The 25959-nt window shown below is 51.2% G+C and overlaps 1 protein-coding gene across 3 annotated transcripts; it reads right to left on the bottom strand.

Annotated features, from left to right (window-relative positions):
* Window positions 1-778: 778 nt before the first annotated feature.
* Window positions 779-25959, bottom strand: IGF2BP2 (insulin like growth factor 2 mRNA binding protein 2). 3 transcript variants are annotated; one of them, XM_054386338.1, is made up of 17 exons: window positions 25770-25959; window positions 25164-25224; window positions 17658-17706; window positions 17218-17269; window positions 16563-16626; window positions 11684-11956; window positions 7599-7733; window positions 7074-7196; window positions 6652-6787; window positions 6343-6471; window positions 5562-5585; window positions 2773-2841; window positions 2506-2622; window positions 2182-2256; window positions 1834-1965; window positions 1460-1573; window positions 779-874 (listed from the first exon to the last, which is right to left on the bottom strand). In XM_054386338.1, exons 1-17 carry the CDS (start codon window positions 25957-25959, stop codon window positions 779-781), a joined length of 1839 nt encoding a protein of 612 aa, XP_054242313.1. The 3 variants fall into 3 exon arrangements, with proteins under 3 accessions (XP_054242313.1, XP_054242312.1, XP_054242315.1); XM_054386337.1 differs by having other exon boundaries at window positions 5562-5582; XM_054386340.1 differs by lacking the exons at window positions 2773-2841; window positions 5562-5585 and having other exon boundaries at window positions 25770-25944.

The raw sequence follows: 25959 nt of genomic DNA, 5'->3' as shown, positions 1-25959 counted from the left end.
TGTCGGGCAGTGACGCAGAGAAAGAGGGGACAGATGGAAAGGGGATACAGAATGGATGCAAACCCCACTTTTAGATTCTGTGAAGCTAAGAGGAAAGGGCATGTGAAAGAGATTCCTCTTTTAGGAGATGGTATCCCTTCTGTTGGCTCATACAGGCACTGCTCTTCTCAAAGCCTTTAAGGAATTGCTTTTTAATGCTCGTTTTTTTTTTCCCTGCTGGCAATCCTATGTCTCTGCTCTACTGTGCATTAGAGAACCAATGGACTAGCTCCTTTCCTTTAAACTCTACAAAAGCCTGCTTTTGCTGGAAAAAAAAAAAAAGAAAGAAAATCCTTCTTCCCTGACCACTTAAAAAAAAAAATTAAAAAGAATTCTTCCAAAACTCAAACCCCGTTGTTAGTTTTGTTATTGATATATTAATTCTAAGGATCAATGTGCATCAAGCTGTGTGGCTGCAGCCCCCTGACCCCATGCTGGGTGAGCTCCTCCAGCCATGCCTGGCTGAGAACAGGTGGCTTTTGGGAAATTAAAAATACAAAACTTTCTCTGCCTATGTTAGTCCAACTAAAGGGATTGCATCAGGAAGTGATGGAGTTAAGGGGAAGGCTGTGGGATGGAGAGAGGCCTCCCTGCACCCTTCTACTGCAGATCCTCAAAGTGCCCTGGCAGTGGGAAGGAGGCTCGGGGAGGTCTTTGGTTTGCTCCTGTGACCTGCTGGGGGCGGTCCGGTGGCGGTGTGGTTACATTCATCGGGCGGTGCTGGCCAGCAGGGGGAGCCTCACTTGCTGTGCTGCGAGGCTGGGGCTCCCTGAGTGTGCTTCTGCTCCTGCTGCTTCACCTGCTGTACGATTTCCCTGATCTTCCGCTGTGCAGTCTGACGAGGAAGGACCAAGAACGGGAGGTCAGGATGGGCACCGGGAGCAGCCACTGTTCCCCACTCCCAGCTGCAACAGCATCTCGCTGCTCATCACCCTCCACAGTTTTAATTACAGGACAAGCCTCAATTAAGGTTGTGCAAAAGGTGTCACTCTGCTCCCGTACAGCTGCAAGTGGAGCACTGCAGGCTTTTTATTTGTGCTTCTCCTATCACTCCTCAAGAGCCTGAGTTTTGGGGTGCCACCAGCCACTCAAGCAAGGTTGTGGTACATGCACCCAGGTGGGATGCAGGTACCTGCAGGAGCTCCCTGATGGCACAGACACCTGGGAGGAGCTGTTTCACACCATGGGTCCCACTATGCATGGTGTCTAAGACAAGGATTTTTTTTTTTTTTTAGCTACGTCAAGCCCATCTTTGATATTAGTGCTGTGCTGGCAGAGCTGCCACAACACTTCTAGTGTATGGTGACTGCACAGGAGCCACCCAAAGCAGAGCAGCAGGATACTCAAGCAGCACTGTGCTCAGCAGCTTTCCTTGGTGGATTAAACTGGCTGGGAGTATCAGAAAATGACCAAACCTTACCTGACTGGCAAAGAAATGCCCAATTATTTTAACGACGACCTCCTCGTTCTCGTCTGGGGTTTGGTCTCGTGGCACAACGACTTCTGCACTAGTTAAGTTTTGCAGCTCATTCACCTGGAGCAAACAAGCAAGCCTTGGGTGGGTTTTGTTGTGAAGAACCAAAATTCTTCACTGCCCATGTTAGGGGCTGGAAGGGACCTCAAAAGAACATCCAGTCCAATCCCCCTGCCAGAGCCACCACCAGGACATGGGGCTAGGGTCAAGATGTTGCTGTGATCACTGAGCACCTGGGCTTTGCTCCGCAAGATGGACAGGGTGATGCCCAGCTCTGCAGTCTTGGGGCATGGGGGAACATCCTGGCACCCCTCACCTACCGTCTTGCCACCTTTGCCTATCACGCGGCCAGCAGCAAAGGAAGGCACCTTGATGTGGGCTTCAAGCTTCACTTCTTCTTTTGGGTTAAAGAAGTTTTCCTCTTTCAGCTTCCCAAATATTCGGCCTTGGGCCTGGAGAGGAGACAGAAGAGAAGTAAAAACCACCAGGCAGCAGTCCTGGCCACTGCCTGCTGTGCCCTGGCAGTGATGATGTGCTGACAACCAGCAGCATCGAAACCATGGTACCAGGCACTCAAAGAGGCAAATCCAAGCTGGCAGCACAGCAGTGATCAAAGATATGCTACTGAATTGCCCCTTAGCATCCTCCCAAGCCTGTGGCAAATATACCTTGAACTGAGCCTCAGGTGGCCCTGTGATTATGACCATCCGCTCACTGGCATCAGGACCTTCTGCCGGGGCGATCTGCAGAAGGATGTGGAAGAAGGGGCATGAGAGTGACCCTGCTTTGACAAGACCTCCCTTACGAGGGACATCTTCCCATGCATCCCCTCTCACCCAAGCAGAGCTGATAACAAGTGTGTTGCAGGATTGAGTTTGTACTAGTTTGGGGATCAAAACTGCTTCTTACAGGCTCCCATTCGCTGCCCTCAGCAGCAGAATAGGGAAATCGAGACATGAAGCCTGGGACCAGCCCCACAGTGCCCTGCTCACCTTGATGGAGGCACCAGCAAACCGTGCCAGCTGCTTGATGTGCTGCCCCTTCTTCCCAATGATGGCCCCCACTGCCTGCGTCGGGATGAACAAGTTCACAACCTCCTGCTCTGGCAGCTTGTGAGGGCATGGAAGAGCAAGATGGTCAGGGGACCAGCTGGATCAGAGGGTGACTACCCCTCTACCAGCATCCCAGGGCCAGTAGTTTCCCACCCTCCCAAGGTGTCCAAGCAAAGATCTCATGGAGGGGGATGCCAGGGCACTTACAGAGTGCTGATGGGGGAAGGTGCCAGCTGGAGGGGCTCCATACCGACCTGAGAGGTATGCCGAGGAGCTCTGCGGTCAGAGAGAAAATGAGGGTCAGTGATGCCGCCAACATGCCAGTCCCCTTCCAGCCACCCCTAGCCTGATGCAGAGCAGCATGTCACCACCCTGAGTCTGGAAGGGATGCGGGGACAAACCTTCAGTGCCTGAAACCCCTCCTGGGGAGTGCAGATACACCCAAGGGTGTATTGGGGTGAGCTACAGCCAGGATCCTGTGCCTGCCACACAGCGCAATGGGGCTGGGAAGTGGATAGGAAGTCCCATTTCCCCCACCAGTCCCTCCCTGCTGTTGTTTTTTTGGCTGTATCCTGCTAGTGTTTATCCTGCCCCTGCTGCCTTATGGAGCAGTCACAAGCCTGGAAAGCCAAAACTGTGCTGTAACCACCATCAGTCTCTTGAGGAGAAGGTGGGGGTTTGGTGACAACTGAACTTTTGCCACCACTCCCCTTCTCCAGTTCCAAGAGAGGAAAAAACAAAGGCTGAAGATACTCTCCCATGATCTGGGACGGGGACAGGGAGAAAGCAGTGGGTGTGTGCCAGCACCCCAGCCCAGCACAACCCCTCAACTATTCTGTGTCTCAAGTACATCAGACAATTCTCCTGGCAACAGACTCCCCCACTCCGGATTTGGGCAATGCAACCAGACACTCCCCATCAAGCAAGGTTACTCAGGTGGAGAATACCCAGCTCCCCTGCCCACAGCAGATGCTGCTCTTGCTGCTCCTGGCCTTCTACTTAAACCTGTCACACTGAGGTTTTGTGCTGCTTCTCACACCAAACTCATACTTTTGGCCACAGGCTGCTCCATGTTTCCTACACCAACATGTCCTCTCCTGCCCGGCTGGTTCTCATGGCTTCTCATCTCTCCCTGTTCACTGTGAAGCTCCTTCCTCATCCTCCACATCCTTGACAGGTCCCTAGAGCTCCAAAGTTAAGGAGGCTACAGCCACTAGACCCAGGTCCTGCCAAGGACATGGGGAGAAATGAAGATGTGAGACACAAAGTACTAGGGTGGAAGGAGCTGCCCCAGAGCCAAGCTGGTTTCCTTTTCATTTTTTCCCCAGCTCTTTGTTTTACTGTTAAAAAAAAATAAGTTAAAAATATGGCAGAGACAATTGCACCTCTTAGCCTCACCAGGGTGGCCTAAAAAAGGCTACACAGAGCTTTGGGGTCAAGGAGCCCACACTGAACACCACCCTTCAGAAGACCTGGTCAGTTCCTCTCTACCACATGAACAAACACTTGAGCAGGCATTTCCCAAAGACTGCCAATGCAAGCAGCCTCCTCCCCTCCATGGCTGGCAGTGAAGACAGACCTCCTCACTGCCCTGCAGGGCTGTCACACACCTCACACTCATCCATCCCTCCTCACTGCCCTGCAGGGCCGTCACACACCTCACGCTCATCCATCCCTCCTCACTGCCCTGCAGGGCCGTCACACACCTCACGCTCATCCATCCCTCCTCACTGCCCTGCAGGGCGTCACACACCTCACACTCATCCATCCCTCCTCACTGCCCTGCAGGGCCGTCACACACCTCACACTCATCCATCCCTCCTCACTGCCCTGCAGGGCCGTCACACACCTCACGCTCATCCATCCCTCCTCACTGCCCTGCAGGGCCGTCACACACCTCACGCTCATCCATCCCTCCTCACTGCCCTGCAGGGCCGTCACACACCTCACACTCATCCATCCCTCCTCACTGCCCTGCAGGGCCGTCACACACCTCACACTCATCCATCCCTCCTCACTGCCCTGCAGGGCCGTCACACACCTCACGCTCATCCATCCCTCCTCACTGCCCTGCAGGGCCGTCACACACCTCACACTCATCCATCCCTCCTCACTGCCCTGCAGGGCCGTCACACACCTCACGCTCATCCATCCCTCCTCACTGCCCTGCAGGGCTGTCACACACCTCACACTCATCCATCCCTCCTCACTGCCCTGCAGGGCCGTCACACACCTCACGCTCATCCATCCCTCCTCACTGCCCTGCAGGGCCGTCACACACCTCACGCTCATCCATCCCTCCTCACTGCCCTGCAGGGCTGTCACACACCTCACACTCATCCATCCCTCCTCACTGCCCTGCAGGGCCGTCACACACCTCACACTCATCCATCCCTCCTCACTGCCCTGCAGGGCTGTCACACATCTCACACTCATCCATCCCTCCTCACTGCCCTGCAGGGCCGTCACACACCTCACACTCATCCATCCCTCCTCACTGCCCTGCAGGGCCGTCACACACCTCACGCTCATCCATCCCTCCTCACTGCCCTGCAGGGCCGTCACACACCTCACGCTCATCCATCCCTCCTCACTGCCCTGCAGGGCCGTCACACACCTCACGCTCATCCATCCCTCCTCACTGCCCTGCAGGGCCGTCACACACCTCACGCTCATCCATCCCTCCTCACTGCCCTGCAGGGCCGTCACACACCTCACACTCATCCATCCCTCCTCACTGCCCTGCAGGGCCGTCACACACCTCACACTCATCCCTCCCTCCTCACTGCCCTGCAGGGCCGTCACACACCTCACGCTCATCCATCCCTCCTCACTGCCCTGCAGGGCTGTCACACACCTCACACTCATCCATCCCTCCTCACTGCCCTGCAGGGCTGTCACACACCTCACACTCATCCATCCCTCCTCACTGCCCTGCAGGGCTGTCACACACCTCACACTCATCCATCCCTCCTCACCACCAGCCTGGCACTCACCGTTCTCCTCCGACTGCTCTGCTGCTGGCGTTGCCAGGAAAAGAAAACAGCAGAAGTAAATTAAGCTGTGCAGTGTTCAGCCTGACAGAGACAGACCACAGAGCCTGGGGGTCTGTTGAGAGCTCCGCAGGTGCTACTGGGCCGAGGGTAGGCTGTCTCCATCAGCACTCTGGCTGGCACGTCCTCCTGATGCTGCACCAAGCCTGCCTGTCTGCAGTCTCAATGTTTTGGAAACTGTTTCCCAGGCTTACTCTGCCACAGCATCCCAAGCAAGAGGGAAAGCCTTGCATACAAATTCACGTGAAGATCAATTCTCAGCAAGCACAACCCTTCAGCTGCCAGACCCACAGGGCACAAGCAAGTCCAGATCATCACAATCCAGTGGTGGGTTTGGGGCCAGGACTAAAAACCATCTATGTGCTTTCTCCATGCTGGCATCAGCACAGGTTGCCCCCAGACACCTTCAGAGAGCAGTGCCCTTGGGCCAAGGCCAGTCCTTAGGCTCAGGACTTAGATGCTGAACTGTGCTAAGCACAGCACAACACAACCTTCCCAGAGAGCTAAATCCAAGCAGCGACAAACCACATTCATTCCCTGTCTTGTCCGTTTTGCTGCCATGATGAGCATCTTCCCCAAACAGTCAAGAGTTGTGGCTCTTGTTCAAGGCTCCCCATCAGGGCTCCTCCAGATAGAGAGTCCATCCAAGCCCCAAGAACTAAAGAATGAGACCACTCTGCCCCTAAGAATGTGTCCCCTGCACCCCAAAGCCTCTTGCACTTACTGCAAACGGGTGGTATGGGGTGGCTGTTGCAGACCCTCGGGCTCCTGGGGTGGATGGGAACATGGACAGTCCTGTTGAGAAGATGCCCAAAGCACTGAGATTCAGTCCTGGGATCAGGTTGGCTTGTTGCTGGGAAAGCAAAGACATAAGACAACCACGTAAAAGACAGAGTGCATTCTCTGGGGTTCTCACCACATAGCGTGGACATGACGGGTGAGGACCAACCCTTGCTGTAATGACTCCCCCCCCCCCCACTTTCTTCTGGCCACTTTAGCAGGGGCATCCCAAGTGGGAGGGCTGGGAGCTTACATTAACAGCCACCACATCACTCTCGTAGGCCTCTCGCAGCTTCTTCATGATCTCCACTTCAGCACTGCAGCAAGCCTCTGTGCTGCCCTTCACCGTGATGGTCCGCTCGGGGTTATAAATGGTTAAATCCTGCAAGCTACCCCACAGACACACCCAGTGTCACATTTTGGGTTGAAGGTACCCAAAAAAAAAAAAAACCAAACAAAAAAAAGTAAGTTAAAATAAAATGGAAAACTCAAATCAAAGATGAGTTTCCCCTTGAGACAGTGTGGGACCACACACCCTTGTCTTGGCCAACACCACTGTTCAGCTGGCACAAGGAATTCCCACCCGGGATGGGGAACATGTGTAGGAGGCCACAACTGCTGTTTTCTGGCTTCAGTGCTGCCCTTCTCATGCTGGATGGAAGGGAAAGGACTTACGGGGAGATGGTGATCTTCGTGCCTGTGTCCTGCTCAATCTTCTTGAGGTTGCGGCCCTCCTTGCCAATCAACCTCCCCACCAGACTGTTGTGTGCTAAGATTTTCAAGGGAATCTCTTCTGCTCTAAAAGAGATTAAAAAACCCAATAATATCTAACGGTTCATCTCTCCAGGAAACCAACCTCCAGCAACAAGCACTAACCATGTGGTGGAAAGAGCAGAAGAACCACCACTGTTTCTGACCACTGTTATCTCCTCAGTTTCTGAGGAATGGGAACTCAGGAATTTCCCAAGCCCAATGGCACATCTGTATTTCATGGGGGTTTGTTCTCCAAGTTTGCCTACATAACTCTGAGGCCACCATCATGGAGAAGCTATTAAGTTAACTGACCCATGAGTCTACTCTGAAACTCTTAAATTCCTTCAGTGGCTGGGGAGTGACAGAAGATGGCTGCTTCTCCACTGATGGCTGAGTTCACCTCCCTTCCACCAAACCCACCAGTCTCACTGGGCAAGGGGCACTTACAATTTAGTTTCATCAGCCTCCTTCTGCATGATATCAAGGATCATGCGACATGCTTCAGAGCAGCCCTCTGGGGTGGCATGGATGGTGATTGGCTTCTCAGCAGCACCAGCATTCTCCTTCCGATGGATGTCAACCCTACAAGGAAACAACCAGCAGAGAAGAACCCCCTGAGATGTGCCTACTGTCATGTCACACAAAGGCTTTTGAGAGCTCAGGAGCTGAGCTTGCTATTCACAGGAAAGCTCATTTCAGTACCTGCTCAAGCTCTGGGGTGAACCCAGGTCTGACTGATGTACCCCTACTCTCACCTGGTCTCATGCAAGCCCAGGTAGTGTTTCACTTCAAGTTGGTTTAGATCAGATTTGAGCTACGATCACCTTTGTGACCCAAGGTCTGCCTGGCAGCTGAGGGATGTCAATCAACAACAAATGATCCATCAAGAGCAGACAGAACAAATCCTCAGCTGGACAAGGCCCTCAGCAATCTGGTCTATCATCTTTGATGCCAGTCTGACTCGGGAGCAGACTGGATTAGACGACTCCAGAGATCCCTTCCAAACTCAATCTCTGCACAACACCTGAGGCTGTCTGGCAAGCAGCAGCTGCCAGGACGACCGCGTCCCCTTTGGGACAGAAGACAACTTACCACAGGCAGTGTTTGGCACAATGGAGGCACACGTCTACAACAGCTCTTGTACTCACGCCCTTCCTTCCACAGGAGACCAGAAAGCTGTCCCTTGTGCCCCGCAGGGACTGTGCTTAGCTGCTCTGCTCCTCCCCTCAGCTCAGGGCTGCGAGGAGGCACAGGCCTCCAGCTCGCTCCTCACTGCTCAACCGTACCTGGCAAAGGCCCTGAGAGAGAGGGAGAGAGGAAAGCAGGGTAGGAGACTCCTGCATGTCAACCACGTCTTGAAGAACAGGGGTAAGCAACCTTTCCATCTTCTCCACACAGATCTGTGCGCTCTGGATGATGCCATGCAGCCATCCTGCCGTCAGCCACCGCCTCAGCATCCCTGTCACTGCTGCAGCCAGGGCTGGGCTGGCCCAGATCTTCTCAGAAGGTGCAGCAGTGGCCACTCCAGCCACCCAGTGAACGCCACCAGCGCTCCAACGTGGTGCCCTCCAGCCTTGTCTTTGTTTTCATAAGAGGTCCCCATCCTGACCAGGATCATTCATGGGTGCTGCTGTGCATGCAAGGCCAAGGTTGTGGTGCAGTCACCCCTAACCAGCACCACATTTGGATGCTGCAGGGTCATGGTGGGTTTGCACAGGTCAGCTCTTCCAGGAGCTCAGGAAGCACTGTGTAGAAACAACAATGCTTCATTTACAGGTAGTGGGGTGCAGTTGGGTGAACCTTCCCTGACGTAATGGAAGAGCCTACCTTACCAGCTTCAAAAGGGACCCCAGTGGTTTCATCTGAGCATGAAGACTGAAGGAAGACAGAGTCTGATCCCCTTTTCAGGCTACATCTCTCCAGATTGCCTATGGATTCAGGCAGAGCTGTTCAGGCAGCAGACTGGTCCTTCCTGGACTGTGCAATGAGATGCTGGAGACAGTGTCACCACCAAGCTCTCCCTGCCCTTTATTTATGTCTACAGAATACAGTGACCCAGTTGCATGTTGCATGACACTCTCTAAGGTTCTCTCAGCTGTGGAGCTCCATCAGGTTGGTTGACCTGGAGGATCTGTTTCTTCAGAGGCAGTGCCCAGCAGGCACTGGGTAGAAGGCAAATGCATCACTAAGTGCCACAAGAAACAATGCCAAGACCATGCTCCAGAGCAGTGCTGCAATGTGACACACTAGGCTGATGCTTCCAGATAGGGGGAACCAATGAGGAATCCATCCCAACAAACCCCACAGCCAGGAGTGTGGTAGCTTCTTCAACCCACAAGCAGCTGAGCCTGGTGGAGACAGGGCATGTAGCTGAGCCTTTGTTCTGAAGAAGGGCCAAGAGCCATGGATGGGCTGAAGTGACAAGTACCCTGGACAAGCCCAGGAGATGGACATGGGCTAGATTTCTGGCTGACCTCCAATGAATCCCAAACTGGGATGTGCAGGCAGAAGCTCTGTTTGCAGAGAGAAGATGGGGCACCAGGAAGGAGGTGGTGCATTCAGGCATGTCCCACCACAAGGAGCTGGAGGGTGGAAGACAGCTCTAGACTTCCCAGCACATCCCAGTGATGCTGCTGCACAGCTTCATTCTGCCAGAAGGATGGAGAGGTGGACCCTCAAACCCTCACCCCATCAGCAGATGCCAGGGACCCCAAGGTGCTGCAAGCGGGGAGACCAGAGCAGCTGAAGGGATGGGGGCACAGGAACAGGGCAGGTTTGCCCATGGTGTAGCATTAAAAACCTTCAAGACACCTTAGTAGGAACACTGGGAATACTTCAGAGGGGTAGCCCTGACAGCCCCTCTCAAAGTGGACAGACAGTATAGTGTGCATGTAGGGTCATGCTGGCCCCATGGCTGCTTGGTAGCAATGGTCCTCTTCTCCTTAAGTTACAAGAACTGCAGTCACTGTGCAGTGTTGTGGGGGCTCTCCTCAGCCAAAGAAGAAGATGGCTCAGCCTGGGAACAATTTGTCCCCTGGAGCTTAGGAGAATCTCTGAGCATCACTGGGTGTGCAGACAGGGGTAAAGTCCTACATAACCAGAGGAATTCAGGAGCCAGTGCTGCTCCAGGTAGGAGCAAGGGCCTACAGGCAACAGGCATGTCACCAGCAACCTTGACCCCAGCATCATCACACTGGTGGGTGAAGGTGGCCTGAGAAGGGACAGAGCTGCAGGCTGACAGCAGCGGTCTCAGATCAAGTGCATATGAGGTCCCCTTTGCTCAAGGTTGGAGTGGAGGTGGTGGGCCACCATGGCATAGGGCCTCTTCTGGTAGGTCAGGAGAGTAAGAGCAGGGAGCACGGACTTCCTCCATAGCACTAGGTCTTTGAGTCAGGCAGAAGTGGCTGCTTGATGGCAGCATCTGGCCTAATGGTTGGGAAAAACTGACATCTGGTGCCTCCCACCTTCTCCCTGGGCTCAGGGCTTGGAAAGGGCAATCATCCAGTCTTGGGCGATGAGAACACAACTACACCCACTGCACATCACACCAGGGGACTCACCTGGAGAAGAAGGGCTGGCAGCCAACCAGGACCAGCTCACAGCAACCATGCTCTAGAGCTAACCAGGTTCCAAGAGCTCCTCTCCCTATGCATCTGCCCCCTTTCTATACAGGCCTCTTCCTGCACACCCAACGGTGGAGTCTGGCTCGCTCAGCTGCAGAGCAGCACATGTTCCTACCTCCTGGTCAAGCAGACGTACTATAACCAAATAATTTGCCTCTAAAAGCTTGTCTGAGAACTAGGATGCCCTGGAGGATGCTCTGGTACAGGAGTCCTATATCCTGTGGGATCAACGGGTTCAGGATGATGAGCATGGCAGAAGACAGCTTTGGGTTAAACACACACAAATCCGGGCAGGAACAAAGCATGCAGGAAAACCACGCAGAAAATCAGAGGTGAAATCAATGTGAACATTGACAAGAGAAACATGGAAAACTTTGGCAAGGCAGTCCCCCTTTTTTTTTTTTTTTTGTCTTCAAAAATAAAAATGTTAGACTGCAAAAAGAGAGGCTTTGAACTTACAAAGAGATCGTCCTTCTCATGGCAGTGCTCTGCTCCCATGGTGTCCCCTCTCCCCTGCAACAGCCCTAGCCCATAGAGGGTGCTGTGGGATGAGAAAATCCCAAAGCCAAGTACCACGTGGGCATCAACCACTGTACCTGGGATCCCTCTTCAGCACTTTATCCCCCAAATCTGCCATTTCTCCCTAAAGCCCTGTCCCCAGCTGTTTTGGTGATCAAGCTTTGGTGCCCTATTCCTAGCCTGTTTAAACGTGCATCCCCCTCTTGCTGCAACCAGATCACCCTGGCAGGCAAGAACTGTTTAGGACCTGGGTTCTGCCACCATCCCATGAGGGTTGCACCCCAAGAAAACAGCACTAGCCAGCACTCCAAAGCCCCAGGCACAGGGAGGATCCATGCCACAGACCTAGAGTACCCTGAGGAAGGAAACAAAACCATTCATGGTACTTACTTGGACTGGGTTTGCTTAGTAAGATTCTTTATGGTCAAGCCCTCCTTTCCTATGATCGCACCAACAAACTGCGTGGGCACCAGCATCCGCAGTGGGAACTCGAGCTGTTTGGGCTGTGAGGAGCCCCCTGGGGAGGAGCCCTGCTCCCTGGAAGAGTGGCCCCCGCGGCGGGACCGCTGGGGGGGTGGAGGGGAGCTCACCTCTTCATCCAGGAGGTAGGAAATCTTGAAGGAATAGTTCTCAAACTGGTGGTCGCTCAGCTTCTCAATTGCTCTGCAAGGTGAGAAAAGTGGTGAGGGGCTTTCCAATGGGTATACCTCCCATACACCAAGCACCTGCCCTTGTAGGCTTGCCCTCCCCAGCCCTGCATCCTCCTCCCTTCCCAGTTTGGAGAAGGCAGCCAAGGGAACACAGAGTCCCCCACTTTCCCCATGCAAGCCCCATAGCATGGGGTAATGTTCCCTTCCAAGTGGGTAACACCAGGGCTAGCACAGTTTGTCTCCACAGTGGAGATGGGATGCTAGCCTGAGGATCTGCCACTTCACCTGGGGAAAATGCTGGCCAGAAGCTACCACACAGCATGGAAATGCTCTTGTGGGCTTTTTGGATATGGAAATGGTGACAGGAGGGCTCAAACAAGAGCTGCTGCTCCAAGGAGAAGGGTGTGACCCCCAGTGCCTCTCTACTGGGAAGTTTTGATCCCTTTCCAGCTCAGCAAGACTGGGAATGCAGTACATGGACTCTTCATCCCCCTCAAGCCCCTGTTCAGCAGTGTGATGACATTGCTTGCAAGCAATGATAACTTCAGCCATACTTCCTCCTTCTTCCTACCACATCTCACTTTGGATATTTGGCAGTGTCCCTTGGGAGGCCATCCTGAAGGACAAATGAGTTGAGGAAGGCTGGGCATGCTTCAAGAAGGAAATCTGAAAAACTCAGGAGCAGGCCATCACCATGGTGGGGAAGACACAGCCCAGCTGAATGGAGAGCTCTGTCTGGAGCTCAGGAACACAAGGAGAATCCATGGTCTTTGGAAAGGGGGACAGGTCACTCAGGAGAACTACAAAGACACAGTGAAGCTACCCAGGGAGAAAATTAGAAGGGACAAAGATCAATCAGAACTCAGTCTAGCCACTGCTGTAAAACAGAATAAAAAAATGCTTCTATGAACACATTATCAACAAGAGGAGGACAAGGGAGAATCTCCATCCTCTATTGGATGCAGAGGGAGACAGTGACTAAGGATGAGGAGAAGGCTGAGGTGCTTTAATGCCTTTTTCACCTCAGTCTTTGATAGTTGTTTGTTGAATAGCCAGCCCCTCAAGCTGGAAAACAGGAATGAGGAACAGAAGGAAACCTCCATAGTTCGAGGAAATAATGAGTGACCTGCTGCAAAAGTCTACGGGGTGAGACAGATTACACTCAAGAGTGCTGAAGGAGTTGGTGGATGTGCTCACCTCCTCATGAGTTGCCAGGAGCCCTGGCTAACCTGAAAGGTTCCAGCAGACTGGAGATTACCAAATGTGATGCCCATCCACAAGAAGGGCTGGAAGGAGGATCCAGGGAACTACAGACCTCAGTGCCAGAGAAGGTCATGGAATGAATCATCTTGTGTGCCATAACCCACCATTTACAGGACAATCAGGTGATCAGGCCCAGGCAGCATGGGTTCATGAAGGGCAGTTTAATGAACCTCATCTCCTTCTATGACAAGATGACCAACTGGGTGAATGAGGGAAAGGCTGTGGGTGTTTTTCACCTGGGCTTCAGTAGAGCCTTTGACACTGTTCCATGTAGCATCCTTCTGGGGAAACTGGCTGCCCTGGGCCTGGATGAGCATACACCCTGCTGGATCAAGCACTGGCTGGAGGGCTGGGCACAGAGAGTGGTGGGGAATGGAGTTAACTCCAGTCTGCAGCTGGACACAAGTGGTGTTCCCTAGGGCTCAGTGCTGGCACCACTCCTGTTTTAATGTCTTTATCAATGGCATTGACAAGGAGATTGAGAGCACCCTTAGTAAGTCTGCAGACGACACCAAGTTAGGTGGAAGTGTTGATCTGCTTGAGGGTAGGAAGGCTCTGCAGAGGGACCTGAACAAAGGCCAAAGCCAATGAGATGAGATTCAACAAGGCCAAGTGCGGGCTCCTGCACTTGGGTCCAGGCTTGGGGCAGAGTGCCTGGCAGAGAAAGACCTGGAGATGCTGGTTGACAACAGCTGAAGACAAGCCAGCATGTGCCCTGGTGGCCAAGAAAGCCACCAGCATCCTTGCCTTAATCAGCAGAACTAGAGAGGTGACTGTCCCCTCAGCACTTTCGAGGCCACTCCTTGCATACTGGGTTCTGGTTTGGGCCCCTCACTCCAAGAGGGACACCGAGGTGCTGGAGCAGGTCCAGAGGAAGGGCAAGAAAGGTGGTGAAGGGTCTGGTGAACAGGTCTGGTGAGAAGCAGCTGAGGGAACTGGGGTTGTTCAGCCTGGAAAAGAGGAAGCTAAGGGGAGACGTCGTTATCTCTACAACTCCACAGAAGGAAGCTGTAGCTAGATGGGTGTTGGCCTCCTCTTACAAGTCAGAATTAATAAGACATCTGACAGGACTCAAGTTATGCCAGGGGAAGTTTAGGTTGGACATAAAGAAAAACTTTGATACTGAAAGGGTTCTCCAAGACTGGAACAGGCTGCCCAGGGAAGTGGTTGAATCCTCATCCCTGGATGTATTTAAAAACCATCTCAATATGGTGCTCAAGGATGTGGTGTAGTAGTGACCCTGGCAGAGTTAGGTAATGGCTGGACTCAATGATCCTGAAGATCCTTTCCAACCATGCTGATTCTGTCATGTCTGTCCTTACAAGTCCAACCTTGTGATAGGTCAACTCTGATGAGAAATTACTGTAACACTCATCTGCAGATGGACTCTGGCAAAGGCTCTTCCTTGCATGGTATCAGCCTGGCCCTTGGTCATATCAAAAATACCCTGGTGACTAAGTACAAGATGAGCTCACTACAGACTCACAGCCAGCTGAGGGTTGGTCTCCAGCACAGAGCTAAAGTCATCTACAAGCCTGGAACAAAGCAGTCTCCTTGAAATTATCCCTACATTTTAGAAGTAACCCTTAATTTGTTCTGTTCTCCTCTGCTGGCTATCACAGGTCTTTCAGAACATCTTACCAGAACCCTGTGCCCTGATGCACAGCCTCATCACGTTCTTCCATCCTTTGAAAGCTGGATGTGGCTCTGAGCAACCTGATCTAGTGTGAGGTATCCCTGCCCATGGCAGGGGGATTGGAACTAGATAATCCCTGAGGTCCCTTCCAACCCTAACAATTCTCTGATTCTACAAATCTTGATGAGTGACATTTCTTTCCAACTCTGCTGCACACCATGCAGGTAATTTCCCTTTGCTGCTCTACTTTCCTGCAGAAACTGGCCATGAACCTGTGGCTCCCTCTCACCTCCTCTAACCAGTTATTTATCCACTCAGAGGCCCTCTCTTCTCCATGGCAGAAGAACTTTGTGACAGCCTATTAGAAGTCATAGAATCATAGAATGCGTTGGGTTGGAGGGGACCTTAAAGATCATCTAGTTCCAACCACCCTGCCATGGGCTGGGACACCTCCCACTAGATCAGGTTGCTCAAGGCAGTGTCCATTCTGGCCTTGAACACCTCCAGGGTGGGGGCATCCATGACCTCCCTGGGCAACCTGTTCCAGTGTCTCCCCACCCTCACTGTAATGAATTTCTTCCTAATCTCCAGTCTAATTCTCCCCTCTGCCAGCCCAAAGCCATTGCCCCTCATGCTATCACTCCAAGCCCTTGTGAAAAGTCCCTCCCCAGCTCTCTTATAGCTCCCTTCAGGTACTGGAATGCTGCTCTAAGGTCTCCCTGGAGCCTTCTCTTCTCCAGACTGAACAGCCCCAACTCTCTCAGCCTGTACCTACAGGGGAAGTGCTCCAGCCCTCTGATCATCTTCGTGGCTTTCTGTGGATCAGTCCAGCAGTTTGATGTCCTTCTTGTGTTGGGGGCACCTAAACTGGTGCGGTACTCCAGGGAGGGTCTCTCCAGAGCAGAGGGTCATCCTGCTGGTCACACTTCGTTTGATGCAGCCCAGGACAGAGCTGCCTTCTGGGCTGCAAGCACATGTAAGCTGACCAGCTGGTTTCTCTTGACTCCAGGAAGCAAGAGGTGACAGTTTCTGCCCGCTTTGGTCTCCAGCTTGAATTTTCCCCCAGACGGTGGAGCGTACTTACATCTCCCATCATAGCAGCATTTCTTCAGCATCTCTCCCACCTCCTTCACCATATTCCAACACTTCAGCAGCTCAGGCTGAGTATTCAGACTGGCAATTAATCCAGTGCATTTTTAGTTTAGGTCCAGACTTCCAGCCTGGGAAGAAGACTCCTTGACAAACCGTTTCTCTAACCTGTCCCTCAGCTTTCCAGAGCACTTTGCTCACTTAAGACAAGACCACTGCATCCCTACAGAGGACCTTATAGGAAGTTCACTGTCCAAGGTGAACTGCAACATGGTACATCTAGGAGACGTCCCTGGGAACAAGAGAAGGCACAGAGGAAGAGTGGACCACTACAGGGCTGATGGCCCCAAGCTGGACCAGCAGTGCCTGCATGATGGAACACTACAAGAAACTCCATCTCCTATGCAAAAGAAGGCAAGGAGACTGCCCAGCAAGAGAGCTGACAGAAGACACAGCTCAAGATAAAACCATCATCTGCTTGCTGTACCTTCAGAAGATACACAGAGAACCCTTAAGGCACTTGAAGCTCACACTGTAAGAGACAAGAATAATCCTGGAAGATATCCAAGAATTTTCAGGAAAAGTTTGAGTAGTGTTAAAATACAGACAGAAGGAAACAAGCCCCACTTACACTTTTGCTTCTTCTTTAGTTGCATAAGTTACGTTAACAACAGCAGTTTCTGTGTCTGTGTTGACTGGAGAAAAAGCAAGAGGAGAAGTTAGAGCAAGGGTGGAGAACAACACTGCCACTGCTCCCAGCCTCCTCCCACCAAGGATTCACCAGTGATTCTATGATTCAGGGGGAGATGGTGGAAAGGTAATGCCTGTCCCACTGGGGACAGCCCCAGCCATTGTGCATCCTTGTGCACTGTTCATTTTCCACCATCACAAGGACTGGACTGGGACGGCAAAGGACCAGAAGGTGCCATGGCCAGATCCTGCCACCCTTGCCAAGAATTATGCACAGCTGGACATCTCCAATACACCAGAAGACCCCAAACAACCCTCAAGCTCATTTTCGCTTGCAGGGACAATTGGTTTTTGAATTTGCAAGCAACCAGAAGCCCTGGGGATGGAGAGCTGATAGCCCATGACATCCTGCCACCAGATAGGTGGCTCCACCTCTGCCAGCAGGGCTTGTGTCCACAGGGAAAACCATTTTAGCCCAGTACAAATGACTGGGAAAACTAGGTTTTACTCCACTGGGTTTTCTCCAGCATGGGCAATGCTTGGGAGCAGCACTGGGACTTTTACACAGTGTACCAGACCATGCTGGGCCATCTTACCTTGCTCTACATTCTCCACCATCCCATACTGAGCTAATAGGCCATCCAGCACCTGAGGGAGAGAGCAGCAAATGGGGCAGGTGAAGCATGCAGAAGAGGCTTCTGGACACACAAGGAGCAGACAGGGGAAGAACCTGCTTCACCCACAGACACCTTCCAAAGAGCCAGTGTTACCCAGATACTTGAATTCCTTCATCCACCTTCGTCCCCCTATCCCAGCGATCACCCCCACTCCTGGAAGCTGCCCCATGGCTCAGGGATCCAAAAGCAGGCAGGAGATGGAGCCCAGTTCATGCCCCACCTCCCTCCTGGGACTACTGGAAGGTAAAGGGTGGCTTGTGTACAGGCCACAAACTCCAGCAGCACATAACTCATGCTGCTCAGCACAGCTGATGGAGGAAGTGATGAATGGGATGGTTTTAGGATCATCTGCTTCTTACCTCCCACTGCAGGTGGGGAGGAATGTTTCGGATCTGGATCTTCCTGCTCCTGCAAAGACAAAGCCCTGGGTTAGGGTCTGCAGGCATAGCATGGCAAGAGGACAAAGGCTTTCCATGAGTCAGACAGCAGCTGGTGACAGCCTGCCAAAGCATCTCACTTCCCCAGGCTGAGCTGGAGCAGCTCATTCCCAGGGAAAGCCATTTCTGCCAGCTTCACCCCAGTCACCACTTGCTGGGGCTGAAGCTGTCTCCAGAATGCTCTGTCCTCTGGCTACCAAGAAAACCTGAAAACAGCCTCTGCACAGTCATGGCCACACAGGCACAGCTAGGACATGCATCCCCCTGACAGCAGTGCCCTGGCCTGGTCTGCTGGGTGGGGACAGGACCACAAGACCCACCACGGCTAGCCCTGCTGTCCCTTGAGGAGGGCACTCCAAAGGTGCATCCTGCTGATGCCCACCACTTCCAAGCAATGTGGGGCTGCTTTCCATAGAGAAATCTAAACACATCCCCCAAGGCCTGCCCTTGGAAATGGCCAACACATCCAATCTGGCTGTGGTTGCATTCCCAACCTCACTGAGGTGCAGCCTTGGGATATGGATGCAAAACAAGAATTGCAAAGGCTTCCCAAGAGGTATTGGCCACCAAACACCCCCCCAGCCTGTGGAAGAAGACATGTTTGGGCAGTGGGGAGTTTTGAGACATCCACATCTACAGAGGATCCAGCCAAGCCATGAACTCATCCACTGTCCACCTGGATCAGCATTCATGATTGTAGGCATAATCTCACCTGGTCCAGCTCTGATGCTCTGGTCAGAGCAGAGCCAGACCACCTCTCGGGAATCAGAGATGAGTTTTCAAACCAAGCCACCTCACAGACACAGCTGGAAAACGAGACCTTCAAACTTTGGCCCAAGTGGCAAGGCTGGTCCCTGCACTAGCTGCTCACTACACAAATGCACCCTGAGCCTCTGCAAACAATTTTGGCAGATAGAGAGTTTTTCAGGTAGCATTGGGCCAGACATCAAGGCAAGAACAGAAGGAAACACTGACTTTCATTATGACCCAAACCAGCCAGGGCTAGGGAGGGGCAGGCACTGCAGCACTGGAGGTTGGTGTGCTGCACATGATCCTTCTTCCACTACATCATCAGCACCCTCCTCTTGCTCCTGATTTAATAGGACGGGACAGTCAGAACCTTGTGGTGGACAACCATCTGCCCTGTGAAACTGAATCTGGGGGGGCATCACAAGTAACACAGTTATAAGGATGCTGCCAAAGTACCTGCAGCAATCAGGAGCATCCTCAGGAAATCATAGATGTCTTAGGCTGGAGGAGACCTCAGAGATCATCTACGCCAACACCTCTGTCACAGGCAGAGACACCTTTAAATTAAACTTGGTTACTCAAGGCCTCATCCAACCTGGCCTTGAACACTTCCAGGGAAGGGGCATCCACAACCTCCCTGGGCAACTTATTCCAGAGTCCCACCACCCTCATATTGAAGAACTTGTTCCTAAGATCCAGTCTAAACCTACTCTCCCTCAACTAAAAACCATTGCCCCTTGTCGTGTCCCTAGGCACCCTTATGAAAAGTCCCTCTCCAACTTTCCTGTAGGCTCCTTTCAGCTATGGGAAGGCAGCTATAAGATCACCCTGGAATCTTCTCCAGGCTAAACACCACCAGCTTCCTCAGCCTATCCTCACAGCAGAGGTGCATCAGCCCTTGGATCATCTTTGTGGCCCTCCTCTGGACTCACTCCAACAGTTCTGTGTCCTTCTCATGATAGCTCCCAGGGAAGTAATAAGTAGTGACCATCCCAGAAATCCAGGGACACAGAGGAAGAAGAGCAATGTTCAGATGATGTGAAATGAAAACAAGCCACCAGACCTTCTGCCCAACTTACACAAGCCCTCCCCGTGTTTGTCCATCCTTCCCCTGACCACCAGGCAGCAGCTCCATGGACTACCCACCATCCCCTGGTCTCCTCTTCCAGAGGAGCTTCTTCCCCCACCACAAGCATTTGGGAACCAGAAACTCAATTTTGTTAAGCCAGCTTCAATGTGGTACATAAAGGACAGCTTCACCACTCTTTGACCTCTCCCTCCCCCCAAAAAAAAGTTTAGTTTTGTTTTGGGTTTCTGATGTTTTGGGTTTTTTCCTAGTTAAGCTTTGTAATATCTTACTGTAGTAAAGCTACCTTCCATCTCAGATCAGTATTGAAGAGTAGAGAAAATGCTGCCTGACAGCTCCTGTTTTCAATAAATATTGTTTTTCCAAGAGAGTCAGGGAAAAAAATAAGAGAGAGGAAACATACTGGAAACCAACCATCTCCCCCACAGCCCTGTCTGCTTTTATAGAGTGTTTGTCCCAGACAAGAAAATATCTAGAAAAAATGATGGTCATCATCACATAGGGATCAAACTCAGTCCCACCTTAATTCTTCAAACCCAGCAGCTGGGAGGCTGAGACAGGAATGCTTCCCTAATCAGGTAGGGATTAAAGCAGCTGTTGGGTTTGTGTCTCTTTCTCATTACATATATTTTTTGGTCTATCAGGGTCATCCTTGACAAGTTTTGCTCTTGCCCAACCCGATTCAGCAGTGGATCTTAACAAGCGACAGCTCCGTCAGCACCAGGCTGGATAAGCATTAAAGAGCTGCCCCAGTTTCAACCAGTTGCCAAGAGCATCGCGGATGTGTCTGCTCCAGATCCTCTCCCAGCCCAGGGGTTTTGCCTTGACGCTCTTAAGGAATTAAAATCCGTTCCAGTTAAAGCCTTGTCCTCTTCCGCAGCATGAGCAACCTGCCGAGGGACTGCGCGGGGGCGACCGGAGAGGGCAGGAGATGGATGCACCCCTGAGCTGGGGATGTGTTAACAACAGGGATGAATGGGAAACGTCCCATCTGGCCACAGCTTTTCAAGATTAGTGAGTAGGGGAGTGGAAGGGGCGGGGAAAAAAACCCAAACAAACAAGCAGGTGGGGAGAAAAAAACCCAAGCTGTGTGCAGAAGCATGGCCACCAGCTCCACAGGCTGCAAGCCCTGGCGTGCTGGGCATGCAAGGGACGTGCAGAGCTGCAGTGCTGTGCTCTTGTCCCCTGCCAGCCGCAGCCATTGAACCATCCCTGCCCCAGCCCAGGGAGAGCGGATGGGCAGTGAGTAGGGGTAGGCAGGGCATCAATGCAATGCCCAACAGGGCAGAAGGGCAAGTTCAAACTGTCAGAAGAACTATGAACCAACAAAAATCATAGGGAATTCATGTTCTTGGTCTGTCCCCAACATCCTTCCTGTTCTGCATCCAGAATACAACCCTGCTCCCATCCTTGATGCCACTCCACTCCCACCCCCAATGACACCCTGCTCCCACCCCTGCATCCCAGCAGGTGGCAAAGAACCAAGTGAAAAGGCAGCCAAAGAAAAATAAAACAAGGGAAATGCCACCAGCTCCCAGTTTATCCACGTCCTGAGAATATAACAAGTAATGGCATTGCACCTCGGTACAACTAGCACTAGAGTCCACCTAGGAAAGAATCACCTCCAAGGGGTTTCTCCTGAGCAGCTCCTTAGGGAACACCATTTGGGATCGATGAAAACCTGTTGCACACCCAGAGGGCAGCCTGAGTTGGCTTCCTTGTGTGTCACACCATCAGCACTGCCCTGGCAGTGTCTTAGTTATGTTTGTGTGTGTATATACATATACAGATCTCTCTATCTTTCTATAGTTCAATAATAGTTGGACTCAAATTAAAGGTCTTTTCCAGCCAAAAATGATTCTGTGATTCTAAAGATATATATTTTAAAAATATAATTTATGTATATTTAAATGTGCATTTATAGAGTAAAAATTTTTTTAAAATTATGTATATAGTACCTTTATAATATCTTTTATTGCTACATACATAAAAGATATGTACATATATTTGTTTATATTTTTATATGTGTGTGTATATATATATATTAAAAAGACACTTTAAATGTTTAAAGATATGTTATTTATATAGAGTAAGAGAAGCATAAAAGCAACTAAAATATATTGAAGGTATATATTTAAAACCCAGACTAAAGCAGCCCCACTTTCAGCACTCCCATTTTCAGCCCAGTGCTACCACAAAACAAAAAAATTCCAGCAAGTTTAGTTCTCTTGGCAAAACAAAGTAAATCCTCCCCATGCTGAAGGTGGAGAAAAATCTCTTCTTGCTCTTCATGTTTCTCTAATTCTTTTTTTTTTTTTTAATTAGAGCTATTAGAACCAGAGAGCCATGAAAGTGCTTTCCCTGGTCCTCATGTATTTACAGACAGACACACACATGGTTGCTGGTGGCTTTTCCTGGCAAAGCAACTAGTTTGCACAAGGATTTCTTCTGCCCTCATTAAGCATCCCACTAATGACGTGCAGTCAAAAAGAAAAGATGGGCTGCCAATGAGGAGACAAAGGGGCTTGTACATTTGTTCCAAACCCTAACATCACCAGCATTTTGGGTTTCAAAATAAGGGAGTGTGAAGAAACAAATAAATAAGTAGGGAAGAAAAAACACCTAAAACCCAGAAAAACACAAACACACCAAACCAACCAACAACAAAACCCAACCAAACTAAATATGTGGAAGTAAGAACTGGGTTGATGCTCAAGATAAGAAATTTATTTAAGAATAATTCCTTTGGAAATAGGAGCCAATACTGCAGGCCTTATAAAATCACCCCCAGCAAAGCTGGCAGGCATTTGCATCACTATCCCACCACAGCAACCACTGTCTGGGACAAAACCACCCAAGTTTTGCCATTTGCTACAATAGCAAAAATTCTTTTTTTAAAGTATTATAGAGATTTCCAGCCCAAGCTCTCTCCATCAGCTTTCCACTCCCTGCTCTTCAGATGTCCCTCACGCTTCTACTTCTCACAATTGAAGATTACAGCAGAAACAGAAATTAAAAGGCACCTCTGCAGTTGGGAACACAAGATTTTTCACTGGTTTGGAGACACTAAATGGCACATGGCTACACCCCAATACTTTAGAGATCATTTTTATCCAGTCCTTGTATAAAAGTCAGCATTGGGGTGGCTGGGTTTTACTTTCTGTATTTCACAGAAAATAATTTTTCTTGTTTTTTTTAATCTATATTTCCCACTAACAGGACTTTCAAAGATTTCAGAGATGTACAATCTATCTGAAAGAAGAATGATGCTGATGCTTCCCTCACCACCACGCTCCGAGATACAAAACACTCTTCATGAGGGATTAAATTGTCCTGCTTTAAGCAAATAAAATCAATCTCTGCTGAATTAAAAAATTAATTTAAAATTTAATTCAAAAATTTAAAATGTTGATTAAGAGAGAAGGTTGTGAAGGTTTGGGGGTTTTTTTGCTTTCATTCTCTAAGGCACAATACAGTATGTACAAGGGAAACAACAACAATTGAGACACTGTTGGATCCTTCCTATAGAAGCCCAAAGCCTTTGTACAGCAGCAGAATGGCTGATTTTTAACTTGTGCGAGGCAGAGCAGGCAGCATTCAGGCTTCTTCCTACCATCGTCACCTTTAATTCCTGTCTTCGGAGAAGGAGAAACAACCCCCTGCCAGCAACTCCCAGCAGCACCTCGAGGAAATCTCTTCCTCTCCCTACCATGGGGGGCGAGATGTTGACAGTGTTTTCCAGCTCATTTCTTACCGAGCCATATTTATCTATGTCTGAATGCATTGGTAAAATACATCTGTGTTAGATTTGGTTATATAAATAAAGCACTCCAGGTGAATCTGGGCACAGAGGGCTAGCGTCTGGCATCAGCACCTCCTGGTCCCCATCCCCATGACACAGAAATGCTGGGGGATGAGAGCCAAGAGGGGCTCAGGTTCCCCAAACCCAATTAAAGCACAAACTTATTTAAACAACTGCGGGATTTCACCATTTGAACCCCCTCAGTGAATTCCCAGCAATTCTCTGGAACACGACCACAACTACAAAAATTGGGTTTTCTACAAATTTAGGGGGAGGATAGCTAAAACATGACCATGTGAAGCTCTGCTCTCTGCCAAAAAAATCACATTATAAAAATAAAATCTATAGTCTGAGGCAGAGGCATGGCCCTTCTAACTGGATATATTAATTAATGTATTTTTTAGTTTTGGGGAAAAAAAAGCTACATTAGATCTCAATAATCTGGGGAAATTTAGGAGCTGAGATGGAAAAGAAAATTTGGAGGCAGCTGAAAACAGACATGCAAAATCAGTATTTGTTTCTGGGCTGTTTAAGTTAAAAAAAAGATTTTTCTTTTAAAACTCAGAGGGACAAGCAGAAGGACACCTGCCTGACAGAGAATTTAGGTAAAGATGAATTCCTTGTTTACATCCTCTTCATACATGGTAAAGGTCAAGTTCTAAGTCCATACTATCATCGCACATTCCCAATTTCTGGATCCATCACTCTCTTAAAAGTCATCAGTTAGACCAGCCTAAGGCTGCTGCAAAGATTTAGGTTAGTAATATTACAGCTGGGATTATTTTGTTGCTTGCTTTTCAGGATTTTTTTTTTTTTTTTAAGGTAAGACAACGTGTGATCCCAGACGAAGAAATCCTGCTCTGGCACACGTGATGCTGGGCACAAGACGTTCCACCACCGAGCCTCAATTACACAACAGCATTCTCCCCCTTTCCCCTCATAATTCCAAAATTAATACTCCAACATCAATCACAGGCCAAACCTCCACACCTCCAGCAGCAAATTAGCCTGTAGATTCATCCAACAGGATTTTTATTCCAGCACACAGATCTTTTATCCCAACACACGCTGAGGGTGGAACAATCCCGTGACAAGGCAGCTACGCAACATGGTCCTGGGATTGATTTTCTCTTATCAAACACACGGATCCCTGTCCCTGTGTAGCTGGTACCGGGACTCCCCAACCCTGAGGAACATCAGAAGGCACACTTCGACGCAATGTACGAACGCGTCGGGGTTTTGGATCCTCCGGCAGAATAACGGGAGAAAAGAAGGTATTTAGGAAAAGGAAATTGCTGAATTACTTTAGAAACAGCATCTTCCCACGCCACTGGCAGCCCCACTGTAAGGCACAACCTCCCTGGGTGTTAACTCCCAGCTCACCCCAGGAAAAGGCAGGGGGGAAAAAGAGCGTTTTTCATACACACCGCCCCCCCCCCCCCAAAAAAAAAAAAAAAAAAGAAAGAAAACCAACCAACCAACCAAAAAAAAACCCGACGCGAGAGGCAGTTCTCTACTGACACCGGCTGAGTGCCCACACGCCCAGCAACGGCTGCCCGGCACCGGGTCGGGGGCCAGACCCACCACCACCCGCGGCCGGGACCCCCACAGGAGCTTTGTCGTGGGCCGGGAGCTCCATTCCCCTGCCTCCCCTTTCCAGAGCGAAAGTAAAACCCGGTGGGACTCCCGCCTCCCCCTCTCCCCGCTCCCGGCGCTTCCCACCCTCCTCCCCCAGGCCCGGTGGCACGGCGGAGGGGTGGAGTGGGTGGCGGTGGTGGCGAGGAGTTACCTGAGCTTTTTGGGCACGGAATAGTCCACTTCCATCACTTTGCCGTGCAGCTCCACTTTCCCTGCGGAGACAGCGGGGCGCTCAGCATCACCCTGGGCAGCCCACCCCCGAACTCCCCATAAATCCGACTCCAAATCCACCACTATCATACCCGCCCCGGGGCCGCCTGCCCCGCCGCCGCCCCGGCCTGCACGCACCCGCCCTGCCGGTGCTCTGCCTGCGCCTCCTCAGCCGCTGGCCCCCAGCCGCCCCTTCGGCCGCCCTTTGCTCTGCGCCCCCAGGGAATTCGAGCAGGACACCTCGTAAAATGGTTCCCAAGGGGGAACGGGTGCTGGAGGGGCGGCGGGTCAGGGGGCTCCGCGCCTGATCGCTTCTTAATAAAATCGAAGAAAAAAATCAGCGAAAAATACCCGATGTTGGAAAGAGCTGGGGCGGCCGCGGGAAGGAGGGAAGGGAGAGAATGAGGCGGGGGACACACATACACGGACGGGGAACGGCGGGATGTCTGGGGAGCGAGGTCAGCGGGATGGGGGAGCCCCCGCGCAGGCGAGGGAGAGCCGTGGGATGCTGGCGTTGAGGGGGTATGGGCTCCCTTGCCTGGCTTACCCGAGAGGGTCTCGATAGCCCGGATGGCCCAGTTTTGGTCCGGGTAATCCACGAAGGCGTAACCCGACTTGAGCAGGACCTGGCCGGACAGGGGCAGCTTCCTCTCCCCAAAAAGCTGCTTGAGGTCGTCGACGGTGGCGGCGGGACTGAGGTTCCCTATGTATAGCTTGTTCATCCTCCGTCGCTTCAT

Source organism: Indicator indicator, chromosome 13 (genome assembly GCF_027791375.1).
Source record: "Indicator indicator isolate 239-I01 chromosome 13, UM_Iind_1.1, whole genome shotgun sequence".
Lineage (NCBI taxonomy): Eukaryota > Metazoa > Chordata > Aves > Piciformes > Indicatoridae > Indicator > Indicator indicator.
The sequence above is the reverse complement of the archived record's forward strand: the minus strand, read 5'-3'. Positions and strand labels throughout refer to the sequence as shown.

Bases quoted from the DNA above. Each gene is read 5' to 3' on its own strand.
- IGF2BP2 (XM_054386338.1), bottom strand. From the start codon at position 25,959: ATGAAGCGACGGAGGATGAACAAGCTATACATAGGGAACCTCAGTCCC. The intron at 7,197-7,598 runs GTAAGTGCCCCT...AATCTCTTTTAG, and splicing joins GAGGCTGATGAAACTAAATT to AGCAGAAGAGATTCCCTTGA. The intron at 6,788-7,073 runs GTAAGTCCTTTC...TCTGTGGGGTAG, and splicing joins ACGAAGATCACCATCTCCCC to CTTGCAGGATTTAACCATTT.